This window comes from Thunnus thynnus, chromosome 2 (genome assembly GCF_963924715.1).
Source record: "Thunnus thynnus chromosome 2, fThuThy2.1, whole genome shotgun sequence".
Classification (NCBI taxonomy): domain Eukaryota; kingdom Metazoa; phylum Chordata; class Actinopteri; order Scombriformes; family Scombridae; genus Thunnus; species Thunnus thynnus.
This window is the reverse complement of record NC_089518.1, coordinates 29,994,442-30,013,620: the sequence shown is the minus strand read 5'-3', so window position 1 is coordinate 30,013,620 and position 19,179 is coordinate 29,994,442. Positions and strand designations below refer to the sequence as shown.

Here is a 19,179-nt window from a genome sequence, read left to right as displayed (position 1 = left end):
ACACACACACACACACACACACACATTACTGCACATCATACCAATAAATTGCATTCAGTCCAAATTCTTTGAGAAAAATGAAAGCTAATGTTAATCCATTGTTGGTCTCCACTGAGTCATTGTGTCGTGATGATAATGATCCGCTATTCAGTCTCTCTCAAACACACACACACACACGCACACGCACACACACGCAGACATACACACTGCAAGGCTAATCAACCAAGTGAAGCTAATATAAGGGGAAATGTGTTGCTGATTAGCTCAACCTTAAACCCCCTAGACATGACTTCTAGACCTACAGTAGCGGCCCCACACATACACACAAACAGACACACACACACACACACACACACACACACACACACACAGGCACACACACACACAAAATTAGTCCGGCTATTCATGGTAATCTGAGGCAAAATGACTTGCTCATTAGCAAGACCCTTAAACCTCTCAACAGGCCTTTGAAACCAAGCCGTCTCATGGCCACAGAGAGATAACACAGAAATACAAGCTCACACAGGCACACACACACTCGCTTGTGCGGAGGGAGCTGGACTATTCACAACTATTCAGACTAATCAGTTGACTTGAAAATTAATAAAAAAGCACACACAAAAAAAAATCACTGAAATATGTCCATAAATTAAGTAAATAAAAAAAGAGTAGAGGTGTCTACGCCATCAGCACAGAAACTTGGATTCATAATAAAGTGTGTGCACCCTTAACCCCATTTATGAGTCATCGCATTGAGACTACAAAGACGAGCAGAAGACACAGAATTCTTGGAGAGATCAGGGAGGCAGTGGTATGAAGTCAGGCGGCAGCATGATTTTCACTGCCGTTCGAAACAGATTTAAACATCTCGTGCTTTTAGATGCCATCGGAGGACACGTCATGTGAACTAGTTTGTTTCAAGCAAACTGGAGCCTTAAAGGAAAGGTTCACAATTTTTCAAGTCTGTCTTAGAACAATAGTCAGGTGCTCATATGACAACTGAAACAGGTTTTGGTCACTGTAATCATTCCTCCTGTTCATACTGACCATTAAAAGACTCTAAATGTGCTTACAGTGTAAGTGATGAAGGACGAAATCCACAGTCCTTGTTATGAGCAGAAACGTATTTAAAAGTTTATCTGAAGATAATATGTAGCTCCTCGAATAAAGTGGATATCTGCCAAAGTTCTAGTCTTCTTAATCAAAAATTTCCTCATGCTCTACTACAGGGTTGATATAAATAAGAATTTCCACATAAGCCATTACATCCTGCACTAATTAGAATCAGTGGTACCATTGTTCTATTCACAACAGACAACCATAGTATGAAATCACTGACACATGCACTCTCAGATAAAGGTTATTATTACGGATATCTTTCTTACCAAATGTCACAAAATGATCATATTCTCCTGAAAATAAGAAGTCATTTTTTGAGTTTAATTCTAAGCATTTGCCTTTGGTGACAATATATTGCGCCTCCATGATAATACATTCTTGTGTTGCAGCTGTCATGTGTGCGTCATAGACTATGTGTGCCTTAGTGTGTGTGTGTGTGTGTATGTGTGTGTCAGTGTAAATACTGTATGTCCAAGCCCTGCAGCAAACAGTATCCTTCAAGATGAGATTTACTGATATAGAAGGAAGAGACATGGAGGATGAATACGCTCTCAAGGAAGAAGAAAATCTCTCTCTCTCCCTCTCCCTATGAGTGGCAGAGAGAGTAGAGTGTGGAGTTGCAGCGTGTGCTTCAGCATGAGTGAAGTTTCTGTCTTTCTTAGTGTTCTATGTGTCTTTATTTTTCTTTCATACAGTTCCTGACAGGTTTATCTGACAGGCGTAGTGTGGCTTGGTAGTGTGGCTACCGGCTCGGTTGGGCAGGGTGCCGTTGTGGAGGGTGGTGAGGAGTTTGAGAAGCTCTGCACGCCGTCATGCAATCAAACTTGTGCCGGCAGTAAATTGTTCAGTGGAGGAGGCCAGCTTAGCGGTTGGAGAGGTGGTGGCTTGCGGCACATGGAGGCAGCAGTCTGCCTCCTGCGTGAATGAAGCTATTATTATCTTCCTGGATAGTATGGCCGAAGTTAGTGATGTGGTCGAAACAGGTGTATTCATTCAAGACACTTTCATTGCTGTTCTCCCATTGGTTAGTCTGGCTGGAAAGACAATCATCTCTAATGCTCCCCTGTTTATTAAAAATGAAGTGCTGACTAAAGAACTGTCATGGTACGAACAGCTTGTCTCCCTGATAAAAAATGGTTTTCTTTGGGCTGCACCACAGGAGTGTCAATAACACCTAACCCTGTTTTCGAAACTGAGTGTTGTAGTATAATCAACATGAGACCACTGATGTGTGAAGTGAGGACACTACACCGTATAAGAAGTTTGAAGTCTCTCTTTTCGGTGTTGTACTTTTTAGACGGTCCTTCGCACTCGTCTCACAGCCGGCTGTACATAGAGAACGATGTTATTTGTCCAGCTCAGCTGTAGCTCCTTGTCTATCTTACTACAGTAGGAAAGAGGCCTCGTTTGTGTTTTAACAGTGTTTCACTTATGATTTATTGACGTGTTCATCATACTTAAGTGTCCCCTGGAAACACTTCCATTGTCGTTTCTGTAATGTGTCGTGTTGTGGTATTTGGAGCACATTTTCTAAACGCTGTGCATGTGTTGTCAAATTGATGAAGATGTTTCCTTAATTTGCTTGTGTTTTCTTAAGTTGCAGTGTGTTTGCCCTTGTCAGCCACTGTAGTTATGAGTGTTCCTGTGTGAGTGAGTGTGGCAGCAATCTTCCTGCCCATCAAGTATATTTATAGTAATTAACTGGCAGCAAGTGATGAGTAACTTACTGTATATAAATAAATAAATAAATTACAGTAAGTTACTTGTCACTTGCCTCCAGTTCATTACTGTAAAAATTACGGTAGAAACAAGTCTTTCAAAGTAAGAAAAATAGAGGGGTTTTTTTCCTTGGAAATTACAACAAGAGAGACAGAAATTAATAGAGCCATGGGTCAATATATAATAATAATGAATAATAATAATATTAACGTATTACAGACATTTGTATCAACATTTATGTTGGCTGATACGTAGCAAGAAATGTTAGTACAAAAATACCAAAGATATGTTTGAGATGCCGCAGTCAATACAAGACATATCTTTCAGAAATGTTCGTGGAGTTTATGTATGTACCCAAAAAAATCGGATTTTGTAACTCAAATATTAGTATCAATATTGGTCCGGCTCTACAATATTCCATATACACATAAATATACACATCTTTACTTATTTTCTGCAGGTGTCCTAAATGGGCTAAATACCTAAATTGTGTATTACAAACAGGTCTGACAATAGTATAGCTAAAAAAGAAAGCACAATTTGTGCATTCTGTTAAGTCTAACAGCTTTTCACACTGGAAAAATGACAAGATAAAGTATGCTTAAAAATGCCAGCTGGCAAAAATTGCTCTATTTTTCAGTGTGGTGTTGGACGTCATTGGATGAAATGTGAAAAAATTGTGGATGGTAGTGAGACGGCTCTGCTGACAACACCGGAAACAAAGCAATGAATTAATAAAACCTTGAAAAACACATTTACTTTGAGTATATGTGCAAATATTGTACTTGAAATTGGCAGCTTTTTAAAGTTACTGCCATTGCAGACGTTCACATGTGTACACCTGCCCATTTCACCCACAGTCTTGCACTAGTAGCCACTGAGGAGCTCCAAATGGAGATGGAGATTCAGTTTTTTTTCCAGATTCAGAAGCACCTCAACAGTAAGTTGTTGAAAGAGGGAAGAGTGTTTCTCTTCTACTTCCCCAAACAGGTTCTAGAAGAGTTCTAGTCCAGCCACTTTTGTTTTTGAGTGTCTCTATAACCTTTTCTCCTGCGTCTCTCTCTGCTGTGCCCTCAATGTCACCATGACAAAAAGGCCATGTGAGTGTGAATTTGTGCACACATGTGCACTGCATGTGTGTGACAGAGAGGCAGAAAGAGCTAGGGGTGTGATTTTATACCATCATGGTGTTTAACAGCGTCACACACTCACATCTTACTCTTTCTTACCATTTTCCCAATGCTGCCATCCCCTATTCACTTAATGTTGAAAGTTCACACTTGTTTTTCAGAGAATAACATCCCTTTGTGTGTGTGTGTGTGTGTAAGGACGTATGAGCATACGAGTGTGTGCCTGAGTGAGTCAGCGAGCCAGTGAATGAAACCAAGAATGAGACACAAAGAAAGATACGCACACAGAGGGAAGAGAGAGAGCAGTGTAAAGAAAGGACAGTGTGAGAGACTACCTGTGTGTGTGTGTGTGTGTGTGTGTGTGTGTGTGTGTGTGTGTGTGTGTGTGTGTGTAAGTGATTTTACGTCAGTAATTATTAATGTGCTGTATTGCATGAGTAATGGTGCATAGTGCTGACATTCTGCTACAGGTTAACAGTGTAGTGTAAAACACGCTCAAGCACACACACACACACACACACACACACACACACACACACTTCAAAAAAGTACAGGGTTGTTTCCGGGGTTTGACCCATAAAGTACAATCTCTGCCACATAGCTATTCCAGCAATGACAGCTGAAAAGGAGCAGTTTGTTGTTTGTCAGCACCGACACACACACACACACACACACACACACACACACACAAACAGAAACCCACACAATAACACACACAAAGCATTTTAAGCAACTTCAACAATAAGGGTGAAGGCATTACAGTGAGCTACTGCACTGAGATGATTGGTTTCAAATTATGTAAATGCTGCTGCATATGCTCTGATTGAGACCATCGGTCAAACTGTTGAGCAGGACTCTTGAGTTTTCCGGAATTTTAAGGAATACCGTCCTACAAATCAGACACACGTTTACCTTGGACATGCTTTCAGAGTGCAGCCCGACTGATACATGATTTTGAAGCCAATACCTATTTTGATATTTGAGAGTTCAAAGAAATAAGATGATGACATATCGACCAAACACATTTTAATATATTAAATTTATACTTATATTTGTATTTTTAAGGACTGACCCAGTTTGGTGCAAGACATTTTTCCATTTTGAAAAATAAATTTATCAGTGCTCCCTGGTGGACAAACTCCTGTATGTTATGTAGACACTCTTTCACACATAGTTCCCGGCGTATTACTGGGATAACCTTTCAGGCACCGCTAGAGATTTTCACTACTCACACATGCAGCTGCATTCAGAGACATTTTATGCGTTATTGGGTTCAGATCAGGGGACGTACTTGGCCAGGTCAGGTCATAGTTTTCACTTTTTTCTTCTTTAAAAACTCTCTGTCACTCTTTGGGATCATTGTCATAGTGGAAAATTAATCTCCTGCCAACCTTCATGAGACTGGGAGTCACCTTTTCATTCAGCATTTGGATATGTAAACTTGCCATCTATAAATGTCATCTCCGCTACACCTTTTGCACTCATGCAGCCCCATATCAGCACACTCCTGCCTCCATGTTTCACGGTTGGTACTATGCAGTCTCTGTGGTAGTCCTGGCCAGTTCCACGCTAAACACGCTGGACCCTATCTGATCCAAATTAATATATTTTGTTTTCATCTGACCAAAGAACGTGCTGCCAGTATTCATCACACTTTGTTTCATGTTCTTTGGCAAAGTTTAATCTTGCAGTTTTGTGCCATTTTGTGAGCAATGGTTTTCTTCCTGGATGTCATCCATAGAGGTTTATTTCATCGAATGTCCTTCACACTGTCTGAGCAGTCACTGAAACACAAGTTTCCACAGATAATGCTTGTGCCAAGTCAGAGCCACTTGCCTGTCTGTTTTTCAATACAAGGCTGCGTAAATAGCTAATTGCGCATGCCGTCATTTTTCGAGGACGGCCACTTCGCCTCCTGTTATTAGTAGTATGGGTCTTCCTTTACCTCCTAACCACTGCTGCAACTGTGTTTTGGCTTCTCTTCAGTAGCCTACTGATGATCTTGTACCCTCTCCCATCTTTATGAAGTCTCACAATCTGGTTTCTCACTTGCTCAATCAGTTCCTTACCATGTGGAGCAGTGCTGCATCAGACACAATCCAGGCCAAAGCTGAGAAAGTTGTGGCATTCACAGGTTCTTTTTTAACCTTGTCCAGGCAATTAGTCCGCTTTTGTTGTACTGAGGTTGTACTTTGAGGCCTGTATTTTCAGTTTAGTCTATCTAACTTGTTTGTTTCAATTATAAATTATAGATCAAATGCTCTATATGTCACACTAAAAATACTACAATTATTGTAAGATGATACAATTTTGAATCATTTAACATTTTTAGTGATATTGCACAGAGGTGTATTCAGTTTTGTTATATACTGTATAGATATAGGCTGGCCACTTTATTGGTCAGGCTCTATACAAGAGTAGCAACAAAAGCCAAATTATATGCAGATGCACAAATAAAGATAAAAGGAAAAATGTAATGTGCATGCATGGGACAAACACATAAATATACACCTTCACAAAGATGCAAATAAAAGAAAAAAAAAATTACAAAACACTGAGCATTACTGACTGATGATACAGCTTCTTACAATGGAAGTGGCTCGATCCAAGATAGCAAAAATAATTTTACAACCATAGAAATGATTCGGTCAATGAAACATTATTCCTCAAATACCATCACTTCTATTGTATATATGTATATCAAGCTAAACTTTATATCATATAAACAAGGTGATATATTAAAAATTTAGTTTGACTTTATATTTCTGATTTACATGAGTTTGTGTAGAGATATTCCCCAGCAGCCCACCCACAGCAAACCTGCTGAGAATACAGAGCCGAGTCGTGACCCCCCCAACCCCCTCCCCAGTGACTCATGAGCCTCTGAACCTTCAAGACCAAACTAACTATTTGCCTCTGAGCAGGCATCTCTCTGATGCTCTGCATTTGAACAAACTGACAATGACAACCTGGAGACGACCCGGGTGATGAAATAACAGAGTGATGTAATTACAATGAAATGGAGTGACATGAATATAGAAAATGCCACTCAGGTAATAATAAGACAATGACACAAAGAGGGACAACTGGGGAGATAAAAGGCCAATAAATAACTCTTTGCTTGGAAGAGTTGTGACATATAATGCTTATAGCAAAAAAAATAATATAATATGAGATTCAAAAAACTGCCACAAATCATGCATTGAAACTGGGGGAAAACATTGGTATTTTTCTGTGTGTGGAGTCTGATATAGGAGCCGAAAATTCTGAAGTAGTACAGATGACAGCTACAGTATGGCTACAGACACCAGCATATATATATATATACACACACACACACACACAAGTGTCTAAGAGCCTGTGTGACTTATCGAGAACAGACGCACAAGTCCAACGCAAACACACACAGCCAAAAAGCAGTGCATGAACAAGAGAACACTGAAACACTCGCTGAGAGAAAGAAGCACACATTCAGGGAGTTAGAGAGACAGCGAGAGAGAGAGAGAGAGAGAGAGAGAGAGAGAGAGAGAGAGAGAGAGAGAGAGAGAGAGAAAGAGAGAGGGCAAGGTTGGTGTTTTGCTTTTTTAAACAGCCTGAGGTAGCCATTACTCCATTATAGCCAGAGCTCCCCAATGCCCAATAAAAACTGTTAAACCACCGCCAAGTTGGAATGGACCTTTTCCTATGCATGTGTGAGTGTGTGAGAGAGATGCTGAGAAAGAAGGAGAAAGGAAGGGAAACACTACTGGCCATCCTAACTATCAAGGGAGCTACTGAACAGCAGTCAAATAGCAATATGCACTGTCAAACAAAAGGTACAGACAGTCCCTGGGCGAATAGGAAGACTGTGTTTTACACTGCATCCCATATGAGAAGAGAAGAGAAAGGAAAGGAAAGGAGAGGATGGACTGTTTGGTTGATTTCATTCATTTGGTTAATCAGCCGTTTAGTCTGGCACAGCTGTTTTCCAGTGCTCGCCTTTTCCTTTCTGGTCTCCTGTCGGTGTGCCGTGCGCCGCGGCCACGGCGACCACCGCGCTCTGGAGCGCACAACGCAGCGACTGTTAACCGCTCAGTGGGCCGTGAGTGATCGGGGCTGATTAAAACCCACACACATAGCTACAAGCGCGCGCACAGACACTGAGATACTCGCGGGAATGTGATACTAATGCTGAAGGACTGTCATTTGTGTGGAAGACGGAGGCGTGCAAACGCGCATTCGGAGGGCTTCAAACCCGAAATATCTGTCAGACGTCTTATTTTTCTTCTTCTCCTTCTCCCGAGGAGTAAGTGGGTGTTGGTGTTACCCGACCTGAATTCAAAAAATCTCAGCCTTGTTTTAGTGTTCTTGAGCAACACAGTGAACCGCCATCTGCGCATGCATTGTGGCACGCTCTGAATTAAAGAATAGCCTAATCTTAATGCAGTATAGGACCGGATAAATGGTGCTCTGTGCTTTTTATAATTCATGCAACACAAGTCGGATCCATCCAGCTATAAAAGCCCAAGAGTTCTGTAATGAAGTTAACGCTTCTCATAGACGGACAAATTAAAGAGATCTTGACCTCTCTTTTCTCTCTTTAATGTGTATAATTCTGAAGAAAGAATCCCACCTTAATTTCACCTCAATTATATATCATGCTCAAAGGGAGTGTTGCTGTTTTTTCTCTGTTTCACTCATTACTTATGAGTACATTTTAAATGGAATGATAAGCTGTTTGATATTCCCTCGACTAAACGGACCTCATGTCATAAAAACCTCTCAAAACACCTCTTACAGGGCACATTGTCATCTAAAAACCGGATTCCAGGAGCGCAGGAGAGGTGCGTAATCAACCCTAGCTTTCTCTTCCAAATTAAAGAAATAAAAACCAATTTAGATTTATTTTTGTCCTAAAAACCATCAGATCAGTCGGTCCTCTCCGAGACCTCAGACGAGCACACCGGCAGGTCAGCCTCCCTCTAGCTGGGGTTCGCGTGTCTCAGATGGCACCAGTTAATACGCATCTGTCACTTGACGCTTCGGCTCAGTCAATTACTTATTATTCCACTAACAAGCACGGATACAGCAGGTGTCAAGGTGAATATGGGATAATTGATCGTCACTCGGTTTAAAAAAATTAACTCAAATCACTGAAATTTTCAGGGCAGTGTTATGAAAAGATGGTGTGACAATCTCCATTCGGTGATCCCCATGGCAGACACAAATCTCTTAGAATTTAAGAAAAGTGTAACAACTTCATGCACTTTGTTCTAGTTTGATGCTTCTTAGTGATGAAAACTGTCACATTGTTTTCTTGCAGGACTGAAAGGTGGGTAAACTGAGTTTCGAGTTTGGTTTCCTTTCATCTCTAATCCCTGTTGCAGACCAATTTCTAACATCAGTCCTCTCCAAAACGCACACCAACGCGCCAAATAAGAAACAAATAAGAAACACCCACCAACAATAATACCTCATACGATGCAATGATAATGCACTAACCATCGGTGTCTTTAGGACTACAAAAAGTTAACATTTCCTATTCTGAGAGAGGAAAACAAAAAGGAAAAAAACACACACACACACAGTAGCTGTAACATTCTCGATTTCCGATCCAAAACAATAAAACGGCAATGTTTCAAACTGGCAACAAGTTTTCGCCTGCATTTGCACCTCTTACCTTTCCACAGGAAAAGAAGCACCGTCTTCCAGAGTCGACATCCCAGCGGCGTTCCTCCCCTTCTCCACACCGTCTCCATCCCTCCTGTCGGTTAAAACCTCCGGGACTGTTCACAAAACGGACAAAAGGGGATTTTTTTTTATTTATTTATTTTATCTCTTTCTTTTTTCCCTCCCAGACAGATCACTACCGCATCGGTGCCATCAATAATCTCATTTTGACCAAACTGCGCTCCCGATGTGCTTGACCTAAGACACCGCGCAGATGAGGTTTGGAGTAAACTATAAATCCTTCTGGAGTCAGTAGTAAAGAAGAAACCCCCGATGGGCAATTCCGGTGCAAGCTGGCTGATTTCTTTTTAATCCGTCCCCCACATCCAAAAAAAAGTCAACGGTGTCTTTCCTTCAAGCCAGAACCGAGGAATGAACCCGCTTTTCCCGCGTGGTGAGCTTTTTCCACCGGTGCGCTCCTTTGCTTTATTTATCCAAACGGGACGGCTAAAGCTGAGGAAACCTCAGTGTCTCTCCTTATTTCACACTTTTCCTTCTTTCAAAGTTTAAACAGACCGGCAGAGTGGACGAAGAACTCCCGCAACGAATTAAAAAGTCCACTTCATAGGCTGGTTTGAAACAACAACCTCCCCCAAACAAATTATATCATTTAAGGCTTATAAATGAAATAAAATCCAAATTCCGCTCGCCCGGCAGCAGCTCCGTCCGCTCACCCTTTTTCCTTCTTCCCTCTGTCTATCCTCCGACTATCCTCCTCTTGCTGTGAGAGTTATGTATGTGTGTGTGTATGTGTGTATGTGTATGTGTGTGTGTGTGTGCGTCTGGGCTCAACTTGAGAGGCTGGATACACTCGTCCGCGGGATGGAAGGAGGAGAGGAGAGGACAGAAGAGGAGGAGGTCTGACGCTTCCACCAGCCGGCAGAAGAGGAGGAGGGCCAGCGGAGGCTGTGCGGCTGAGGAGGGTGGGAGGTGGGGGCGGGATTTGGGGATTTGAGTGACATTTAAGCAGCCAATGGAGGGTGTAGGAATTTATTTTGGCGTTTTTTTTTTCTTTTATCATTCAAGATTTCTTAATATGTTTTTTTTTTAATTATTATTTGTTTATTTATATATTTTTGGAGGGGGGTGCAGACATCCATATCAACCACAACATTTTTTCAAAATGAAAGGAAAACTAATATGCTCAAAAGTAAAGGCTAATATGGGCATTAAAAGCCAATGATAGAAAGCAAAAGAGCCACAGATCGGTTTATAGGAGACAGATTAAAAGAAAGTTCCTGTAGGCTATAGGACTTCTGAAGTTCTGCCTAAAAGACCAAAACATAAGTTTTAAATGACACGACATCCCCTAAGAGGCCTATTTCCTATAGTTTGTGTGTGTGTGTGTGTGTGTGTGTGTGTGTGTGTGTGTGTGTGTGTGTGTGTGTGTGTCAGTTGTGTGCGCGCGTGTTCACGCGTTGTTTATCCTTTCAAAGCTTCTCTTTGCATTATTCATACGGAGACACACGCTACACCTGTTCTCTTTGTAATCGATAGACGCTAACTTCGCACGAGCGCACATATATAGCCTTCACGCACGCGCACACGCACACACACTTCCGCCTCCAGTGGCGTGTGACTGCTTGTACAACTGCAAAAAATGGGATACACCAGCCACCTTGTAATATAATTCATTCACTTTCTATTGATAAGACGGGAATGTGTGTGTGATCGGAGGGAGGAGGAGGAGGAGGAGGAGAAGGGGGGGTGAACAGGCTAGAAGACATAGAACATTAAGGTCTTCTTTGAGTCCGAGACGATATTTCATAAGGCAGCGTGCCTGGTTCCCTTTGTCAGCTAAATGTGTAAAAGCTAAAGAGATGACATTGTAACTTATTGAATTGCAAATCAGTCCGTCGGCGGAGGGATGGGAGGATTTCCGGAGAAGATACGTGAGTCTCTCTGCCTGTCTGCCTTTCTGCCTGTCTGACTGACTCCACGGGCTGCAAGAGGCTGAGAAGGAGCGACAGCCCCCCCTAGTGTCACATTTAAAGAAGAGTCAGTATAAGTGGTGGCACTCACATGTAGAAGACCCCTTTGTATACAATCACCCTTCATCTGTCCTTAATTAGTCATGTATGTGATTGTCATTTAAGAAATCTCTTGCCTTGGTGCGTTTATCTTTGATAGATCCCACATTATTCCTCTGTCAACTCTCTCTGTTCTTTTCGCTGTGATTTCTGCATGTAAAGTCGACTGAGCCTGCATGCTCTTTTTCCACTTGTCCTGTTTCGTTGCTCACTCACTCTCCACAAACACATTTTTCTGGCCTCCCAGTCACCAGCCGACTACTTCTATAACTTCCAGGACTGCCATCCTTCCGCGTTATGGAGCAAATCAGTGCATTTTAAAATATTATGCTAATTTCCCTCAATGACTTTTCCCTCCGCCAGCCAGAGCATTCCCCATGACTTAAGCTTGAAAGATCTTTTTTAAACTGAACTATTCCTCTTGGGGCCACAGCCGAAGCGAGGCATTAGTTCAGCGAGCGTGCATTAAAAAGTAATATTTGTATAAATACGGTGTCTGTATACCAATATGGCCCCGATGGCTGTTTGGAGGAAATCTGACACAGAATTAAAGGTATTGCATTTAATTCCCCATAAATCTGGGGACAAAAAACAAAGCCTACATCTTTTAAACTATGACTAAAAAATCTGCTGGTAAAAATACTGAAAGCTGCTTCATCTATACCATTTATTTCAAACATTTCCAGTTTATGATACCTGAAAAGAAAAGATGCCAACAGCAAACCCTTTTACTCAAGACATAAATGAATTGAGCAATTTAATAGCAAACTAAGACTTTTCTCTTTTCCCCTTTAAGGTTATTTCACTTGTCACTATTAGAGGAAGCCTGGAGGCAACAAATATTCATTATATCTCAAAAAGGAAGGCATTCATCATAAAGATTGCATTGTCATTCTGAAGTGTGACTCGTCAACTACAAGCTGTAATAGATGTTTTATGATAAATGAAAAATATGCTCTCTTAAACTGGTCCTCAGCGTCATATTGTTGGCTGCTGTGCTTATTCGCTGCTAGGCTGACCACAGACACTGACCTGTTCCACTTTTGCACATCAGTCAGGATGAGTCCCATGCAGCTAAATTCCTTAATTATAGAAGTCCCACTTTTGCTGCACACTTGCTGGACTATTGCTGCACTTTGTCTCCATCCCCAAGAGTCACTATTCAGCAGAGTTGCTCTCATTTTAAAGGCTGGTTAGAAGCTAGGAGACAGTGTGAGTCTTGAAAGTTTGAAAGCAAATATGAACAAGTATAAGATGAAAGTGAAGCATGTCTTTTTAAAATTTTGTAATAGCTGATGAATGACCATACAATGGTTATTGTTCCTGAAGCAGACTGCAGCTAGATGGTAGACTGTATTGCCACTGATTTTACAATATAGCAATATAATGAGAAACATGGACTGAAGTCAAGGAGCTGCTACAGTTAATTGTACCATCATTAGTTCAACCAATTAATAATGATTGAATTCAGAGATATTGAAAAAATGAAGGAAAACACACACCTACACCATTGAGGAGCTTGCTTGCAAGTTAACATTAAAATACAGAGGAAAAACATACACTAATAACTCAAATGCAATCTTTTTATTTGTAGTTTTATAAATCAGCTGCACATATTGCCTTCCCCAGGATGTGCTGATTGACTCATAAAAAAGATTGTATCAGAGTTATGTCTGTGCATCTCCAATTCAAAGATAGTAAGTTGTTTCATATTGTGTCCACAGATTAATTTTTCAAATATTGTGACAGTCAAACAAAATATTTAGTGATTCTGGTTTACTTCAAAATCTTCATGGCTGCAAAATCATTGCAAATATGAAGATAATTCAGGCAGCAGGTCTCAATATGGGCAACAGAGAGGAAGAAAGACAGGACTACCAGGCATGAAAAAGACAAGCTGAGGAAACAAAACAACTTTTTACTCTTCACCTTTAAACATGCTGAGCTCTAGTCAGGTGTACACTTCAGCCGTGAACAGATCCACATCACAAGTGTAAAAAGGCCTCTCACATCACTGTCAGTTTGCTGCTGTGCTGCGCCCACCCCGAGGTGATGGTGGTCATCACTGAACCCGTCTCAGCTTCTCTCCCTACTGGCTTCTCAGTGGTGAGACGGCCTCTGCACTGTGAGCCACTCCACATCTTCTTGTCACAGGCTGAAAACTCATTTTTTAGAGATACTTCACATCACTCTTTCCTGCCCTCTTGAATCACACATCCTCCTGCCAATGTTTCTACTGTTTTCTTGTGCTGCTTGTTCTTATATGCTTGTCTTGAAGTAGCAGATCTGAGCTCCTGTGTCTTTTCCTAAAACCTCTTAATCATAACATACATGGTATAAGTCATATGACTTCTTACAATTACTAACAATCATGATAATTATCAATTTATATAATCATTATTATCATATAATCAAATTACACTTAAATCTTGTCTCTTTTTCTTATTGGAAGGTCAGTTTGGCTACTTTAGCACAAGTCATGTCATGTTTGGAGAAGAACAGGTGTCATGCTTGACTCCAAAAGGGCTCAAATCCAGAATTGTTATGTGCATGATTTTATAGGAGGAATGAGCTAGAAATGTTTAAAATCATTTCTTTAGGTCAGTGAAACTTTCCAAACACAATCTAAGTTTGGTAAAAATCCTCTTATTATGGGAATGCTGAAAAGCAGTACAGATGCGTTCATACATGAGAGCTTCCAGGTCTGTGTGACCGCTGCCTCCTATGGAGAAGGTGATGTTGCTCACAGGCAGAACTTCCACCAAGGGACCCAAACTTAATGCTACGTATATTATGTGGTGACAGAAGCAGGTGTGCAAAGAACAGTGTAAAAGGTCCAGCCCAATGAGTATCATTTTTAATTTCATAGTATTGTTTAATAAAGGACATTTTCATGTGAAGTTTCTGAGCTGCTCGTGTTGTGGAAATCTGACTTCTATCTGGTCGTGTAACTAAAACCAGTTAAGATATCACAGCAGTCACAGATTTTATTGATCTCTCTGGTCAACAGTATCCATTTTTGGCTCATTTATACACTTTTAGCCCAAATAATCACACCCTAACGATTGCTGATTGTTGTTGAGGTTCTAGCACTACATATTAGTTCCCCTAAGATAAAAACATTGGTATGCAGTGGAAGAAATATGCTCACTTTATATGTAATAAGTAAGGGTGAAGAGCTGCAGGGGATGTCAGCAGAATCTATTTGAAGAGAGGTCAGCCGAGCAAGTTCACATATAAACTGTCTCTATAATCCTTCCTCTGGTAATTACAGAGACATTTAACCATAATCCTTGGAGAGTCAGAAAAAAATATCATACAAATATAAATCACAGCAATGCTTACTGTATCTGATGTAAACAGAAGCTTATACAGTCAAAGCTTAATTGGGCCTATAAATTTAGCATTTGACTCTTGCTGTGTGTACAGTATGAGCTTGAGTGTTTCCTGTATTTTTGAAGCATGGCATTGCAAAAAGAAACACACTTTGATTTCTTAATGTTATTTTAAAAAGTTGCATAAATACTAGGTGGCTATTCAGTATGTCGAGAAGACTGTGCACTTTCAACTCACTGAAAACTAGAGAGAATTAAAATAAATTAGAATTGCATATCAAGCTTTTCCTGGCTTAAATTCCATGTCTAAAACCACTGCACTGCAATGCACTGAATCTTAAGGTGCCCGACTTTGCAAACTAGTGCTTTGTGCTGCCAAGTGGACAGTTCCATGGTGCTGAAAATGCTCCCAATGGAGATTAACCATTCATTCATGAAAGGTTCTAATCTACATACATGTTGACTTTAGAGCCTGACAGATAAATCAGCTAGGCTTTAATATTAGCTAATATTAAGTTATTGCAAATATATCAGTATCAGGATATATGTAGGGCAGTAAGTAATGAGAATGTGCACTGATTCCAAATATACTGTGTGTATGATTGAGGTAATTTGGAAACAATGTCACCATTTCATAGTTTGTCCACCAGAGATCACTGACAAGTTTATCTTTAAAGTGCAAAATGTACCACTCAGTATACATCTTAGTCACAATTCTTTAATAAAAAAATTTACAGGCTCTTTATCAGAATGTTGGGATAAGTGTTAAGTGTTTAGGCACTAGATATATTGGCCAATATATTGTTATCAAACTTTTTAAACTCTCGTATCAATATAAGTATTGATCTCAGTGGGGCTACAATCCTATAAACAGGTAAATGCTTCACAAGCAGGAAAATACAGTACGTTGTATTGTGAGTAATTTGTTGGAATTAATTATTGACATAAAAGTCTGTGATATGTTTACTTTTAACACAATTTTCCTCATTTAAACAGCTACTTGTCTCATCTTCTCAAAATATGAAACGATGAGCAAATAACACATGAATGGAAACTGAATGAAGATAAACAAGTGTGCTTAAATATTAACCTTTCATCTGTTGCGATAAATCTTCATCCCATGTTAAATGCCTACATACTGAACTGGAACTTACTGATCACCATCACCAGCTGCTAACTTAGAATAAGATACAGTAAGCATAAAACTGCTGAAAAGCCAGTGTTTATCAGTCCAGTATAATTTAATGGCTGCAGCTTTGCAATAACACTACTGTAAAAAAAATGGTCTCCAGTGTGTCTGTATATTATGAACCCATGGAATCTGGCCAACTGTGAATATAAGTATTCATGTAAAGTAATTACAATTCAGTCAGCCAACTCACGTGGAGTAGATTATTATGTAAATGTAGAATATGTACAGCATAAGTGTTTGGCGTCTAGCCTCTGACCTCATCGCTCCCCACAAATAAAAACACAGCAGGGAATGGGAAGTGATGGTACTAACTTCCCCCCTAGGGGAAAATACACTCAGAGCCTACAGGTGGATGCTGAGGTCGAGGTGGGACTTTTGAAACACTACATGAACGGCAGCAGCAGCAAATGGCAGCAAGTAAGCATGTGAGCAGTGTGGCAGCAGGTATGCAGCAAAGTGTGAGCAGAGCACTGACAGCTTAAATACAACACCATGATTATAAGGGTGCGTTGGATATATGTTACAGCGAGGGGAGTATGGCATGTGAGTGGAGCGGCAGTTTGAATTGGGGATGCCTGAACTAGCTTGCAGACATCGCTTCATTTCAGTCAGCCAACTCACGTAGAGTAGATTATCATTTAAATGTAGAATATGCACAGCATTAGTGTTTGGTGTCTAGGCTCTGACCGCGTCTCTTTCAAGTCTCTTAATTGCATCCACTTTTCCCTCACTTGCATCTTTTCCTTGCGTCTTAGTCCCTACCACCGAGGATGCATGGAGAGACGCAAGGGGTACATCTCAAGTCTCTTATTTGATATTTCCTCGCTCCTTGATCCTTGCTTAAACTGGAAGTTGTTCTGGTCCGCCATTTTGAAAGCCATCTCAAAGCTCTTATTTCTGCTCTGAGGAGTGAGGAGTGATGATCAAGGAGGGATCTCTGAGGAGCCGTGAGCAAGGATACATGAGAGCAGTCTTCAGGAAAGTCTTTTACCGGTTGACAAGCCAATCAGTTATTGATCGGATGCTGCAGCTGATCAGACTGAGCTGATACATCACAACATCACTGAATGGAGACAAATTACAGATTAAACTCAAGTGTATCATTCTTTATATTTTATTTGTTTTCTGATTCACCATCTAGTTAAACAACAACAAAAGAACCATCAACAACTTTCTTCATTTATTAGAAAGATTCTTCTTTTCATGATCTGTTAATTTCACCCAATAACTTTTCTGCCAGGCTTAAGCCTGGTGGAGATCATATGTTTGGTCATGTGGCTCCGTCTCTCTGTGTGCATGTGTATGCATGTATCTGTCCACATTTATTTCCTTGCGTCTCTCCTTGTATCCTCGGTGTGAGGGACAAGGAAAAGACGTAAGTGAAGGAAACGTGGATGCAATTGAGAGACTTGAGATGTTCCCAAAGAAAACCATGCATGGAGAGAGAAAACAAGGAAATATGTTTTTAGAGAAATGAGACGTCCTTTCCTCAGAAGCGTCATATGAAGTGACGTCTGTTTCTGATGACAGCTGCAGCTGATTGCCACTGATCAGCTGTCAATCTGCTTTGACAACTGTCGGGACTTTTGATGGAGTTTGTATCTGCACACGTGCACGGTTCTAATACTAATAAAAGGTGCACAGTTATCACTGCCAGAGCAGCAGTGGTTTCTCTCTGCAGTCTTTTACCTGTTTGACAAACACCTGCACATGAATAAAAACCTGCATTTTGTATTTATACTGTGTACTATGTCCTGCTCAGAGGAACCATTTCTACTGGCAGAATGCATTTATATTATCTATTAATTATTTGTGTCTGTATTTATTGATATTCTGATTATGAATTATTTAATAACTCAGAATATGGTTAGGGTGTCTTTTGAACACTGAAAATTATTTATTAGGCTAAATGTTTCAGGGAAAATTGAAATTATGTAACTCAAACCCAACACTCAGGAATTTTCATCCTCACATGTGACTGAACGGAAATGGCGACAAATTATGTAAAATATAAATGTGTTTAAAATGTTTCTTGCTGACAGACAGACTCTCCCTTACTTTAATTCTATCTAAAATAAAAGTTAATGGTGGAAATAACAGATCATGAAAAGAAAAATCTTTCTGATAAATAAAGAAGGTTGTTTATGGTTTTTCTGTTGATCAGACCTACAGTTAACAGATTTTTAACTAGATGGTGAATCAGAAAACAAATAAAATAAACTTAGCACAAAAAGTAAGGAAATTTGTGTTTCGTAGATTATTTCTTTGTTGCAACAATGCTTCTTGGCAATAAATCTTATACCGTTGGAAAGTCTGTTTATTTCCCTTTTAGATGGTGCCACATTTTTAAGGAACATGCATTTGTGGGATGAGCAGCAGAGCTGAGTATGTGGGTTGCGCCCATGAAAAATTTTCCAAATCTTCTCTACCAATGCCAAACAGCTTATTTTGCTGTTGCTATAGACTCTTGTTTTGAGCTTCTGGTACCCCCACGTCTTGCCAATCAGGTGCCTGATTGGCAGCACCCGTGAGCATGGGCCCTGTTACAGTGCTCAGTAGGTGTCTGCTCCAAGAATCGGCATGCCACGTTTCACAGATCTGGATAGGGCCTGTGCGATAAAGCAACTTCAAGCTGGTGTTCCGCAAAACCAAATTGCGGCACTATTTGGAGTGAGCCCTAGTACCATCTCCAAAGTGGAGGCCAAGTTCCATATAACAGGGGATGTCAGAGACCAGCGGCGAAGTGGGCGTCCCAAGAAGATGACACCCCAAGAAGACCGTTTCCTCACCCTATCAGCACTTAGGTAGGCTGTCTTCTACAGATTTGCAGTCAAGGTTTGCAGGACGATATGGCTGATGGCTTTCTGCCCAGACAATCCGGAACAGACTGCACATAGCCAATCTCTGGTCTCATAGGGCTACCAGGAGACCTGCCACGACTGCCC

At 40.6% G+C, this 19,179-nt stretch overlaps 1 protein-coding gene across 1 annotated transcript in view; it reads right to left on the bottom strand.

Annotated features, from left to right (window-relative positions):
- Window positions 1–10,544, bottom strand: part of si:dkey-215k6.1 (transmembrane protein 132D) — a 278,691-nt gene extending 268,147 nt beyond the window's left edge. The window contains exon 1 of the mRNA XM_067615492.1: window positions 9,628–10,544. Coding sequence (XP_067471593.1) covers window positions 9,628–9,706 — 79 coding nt within the window. The 5' untranslated portion in view covers window positions 9,707–10,544. The remainder of the gene's footprint in view (window positions 1–9,627) is intronic.
- Between the last annotated feature and the right edge of the window lie 8,635 nt (window positions 10,545–19,179).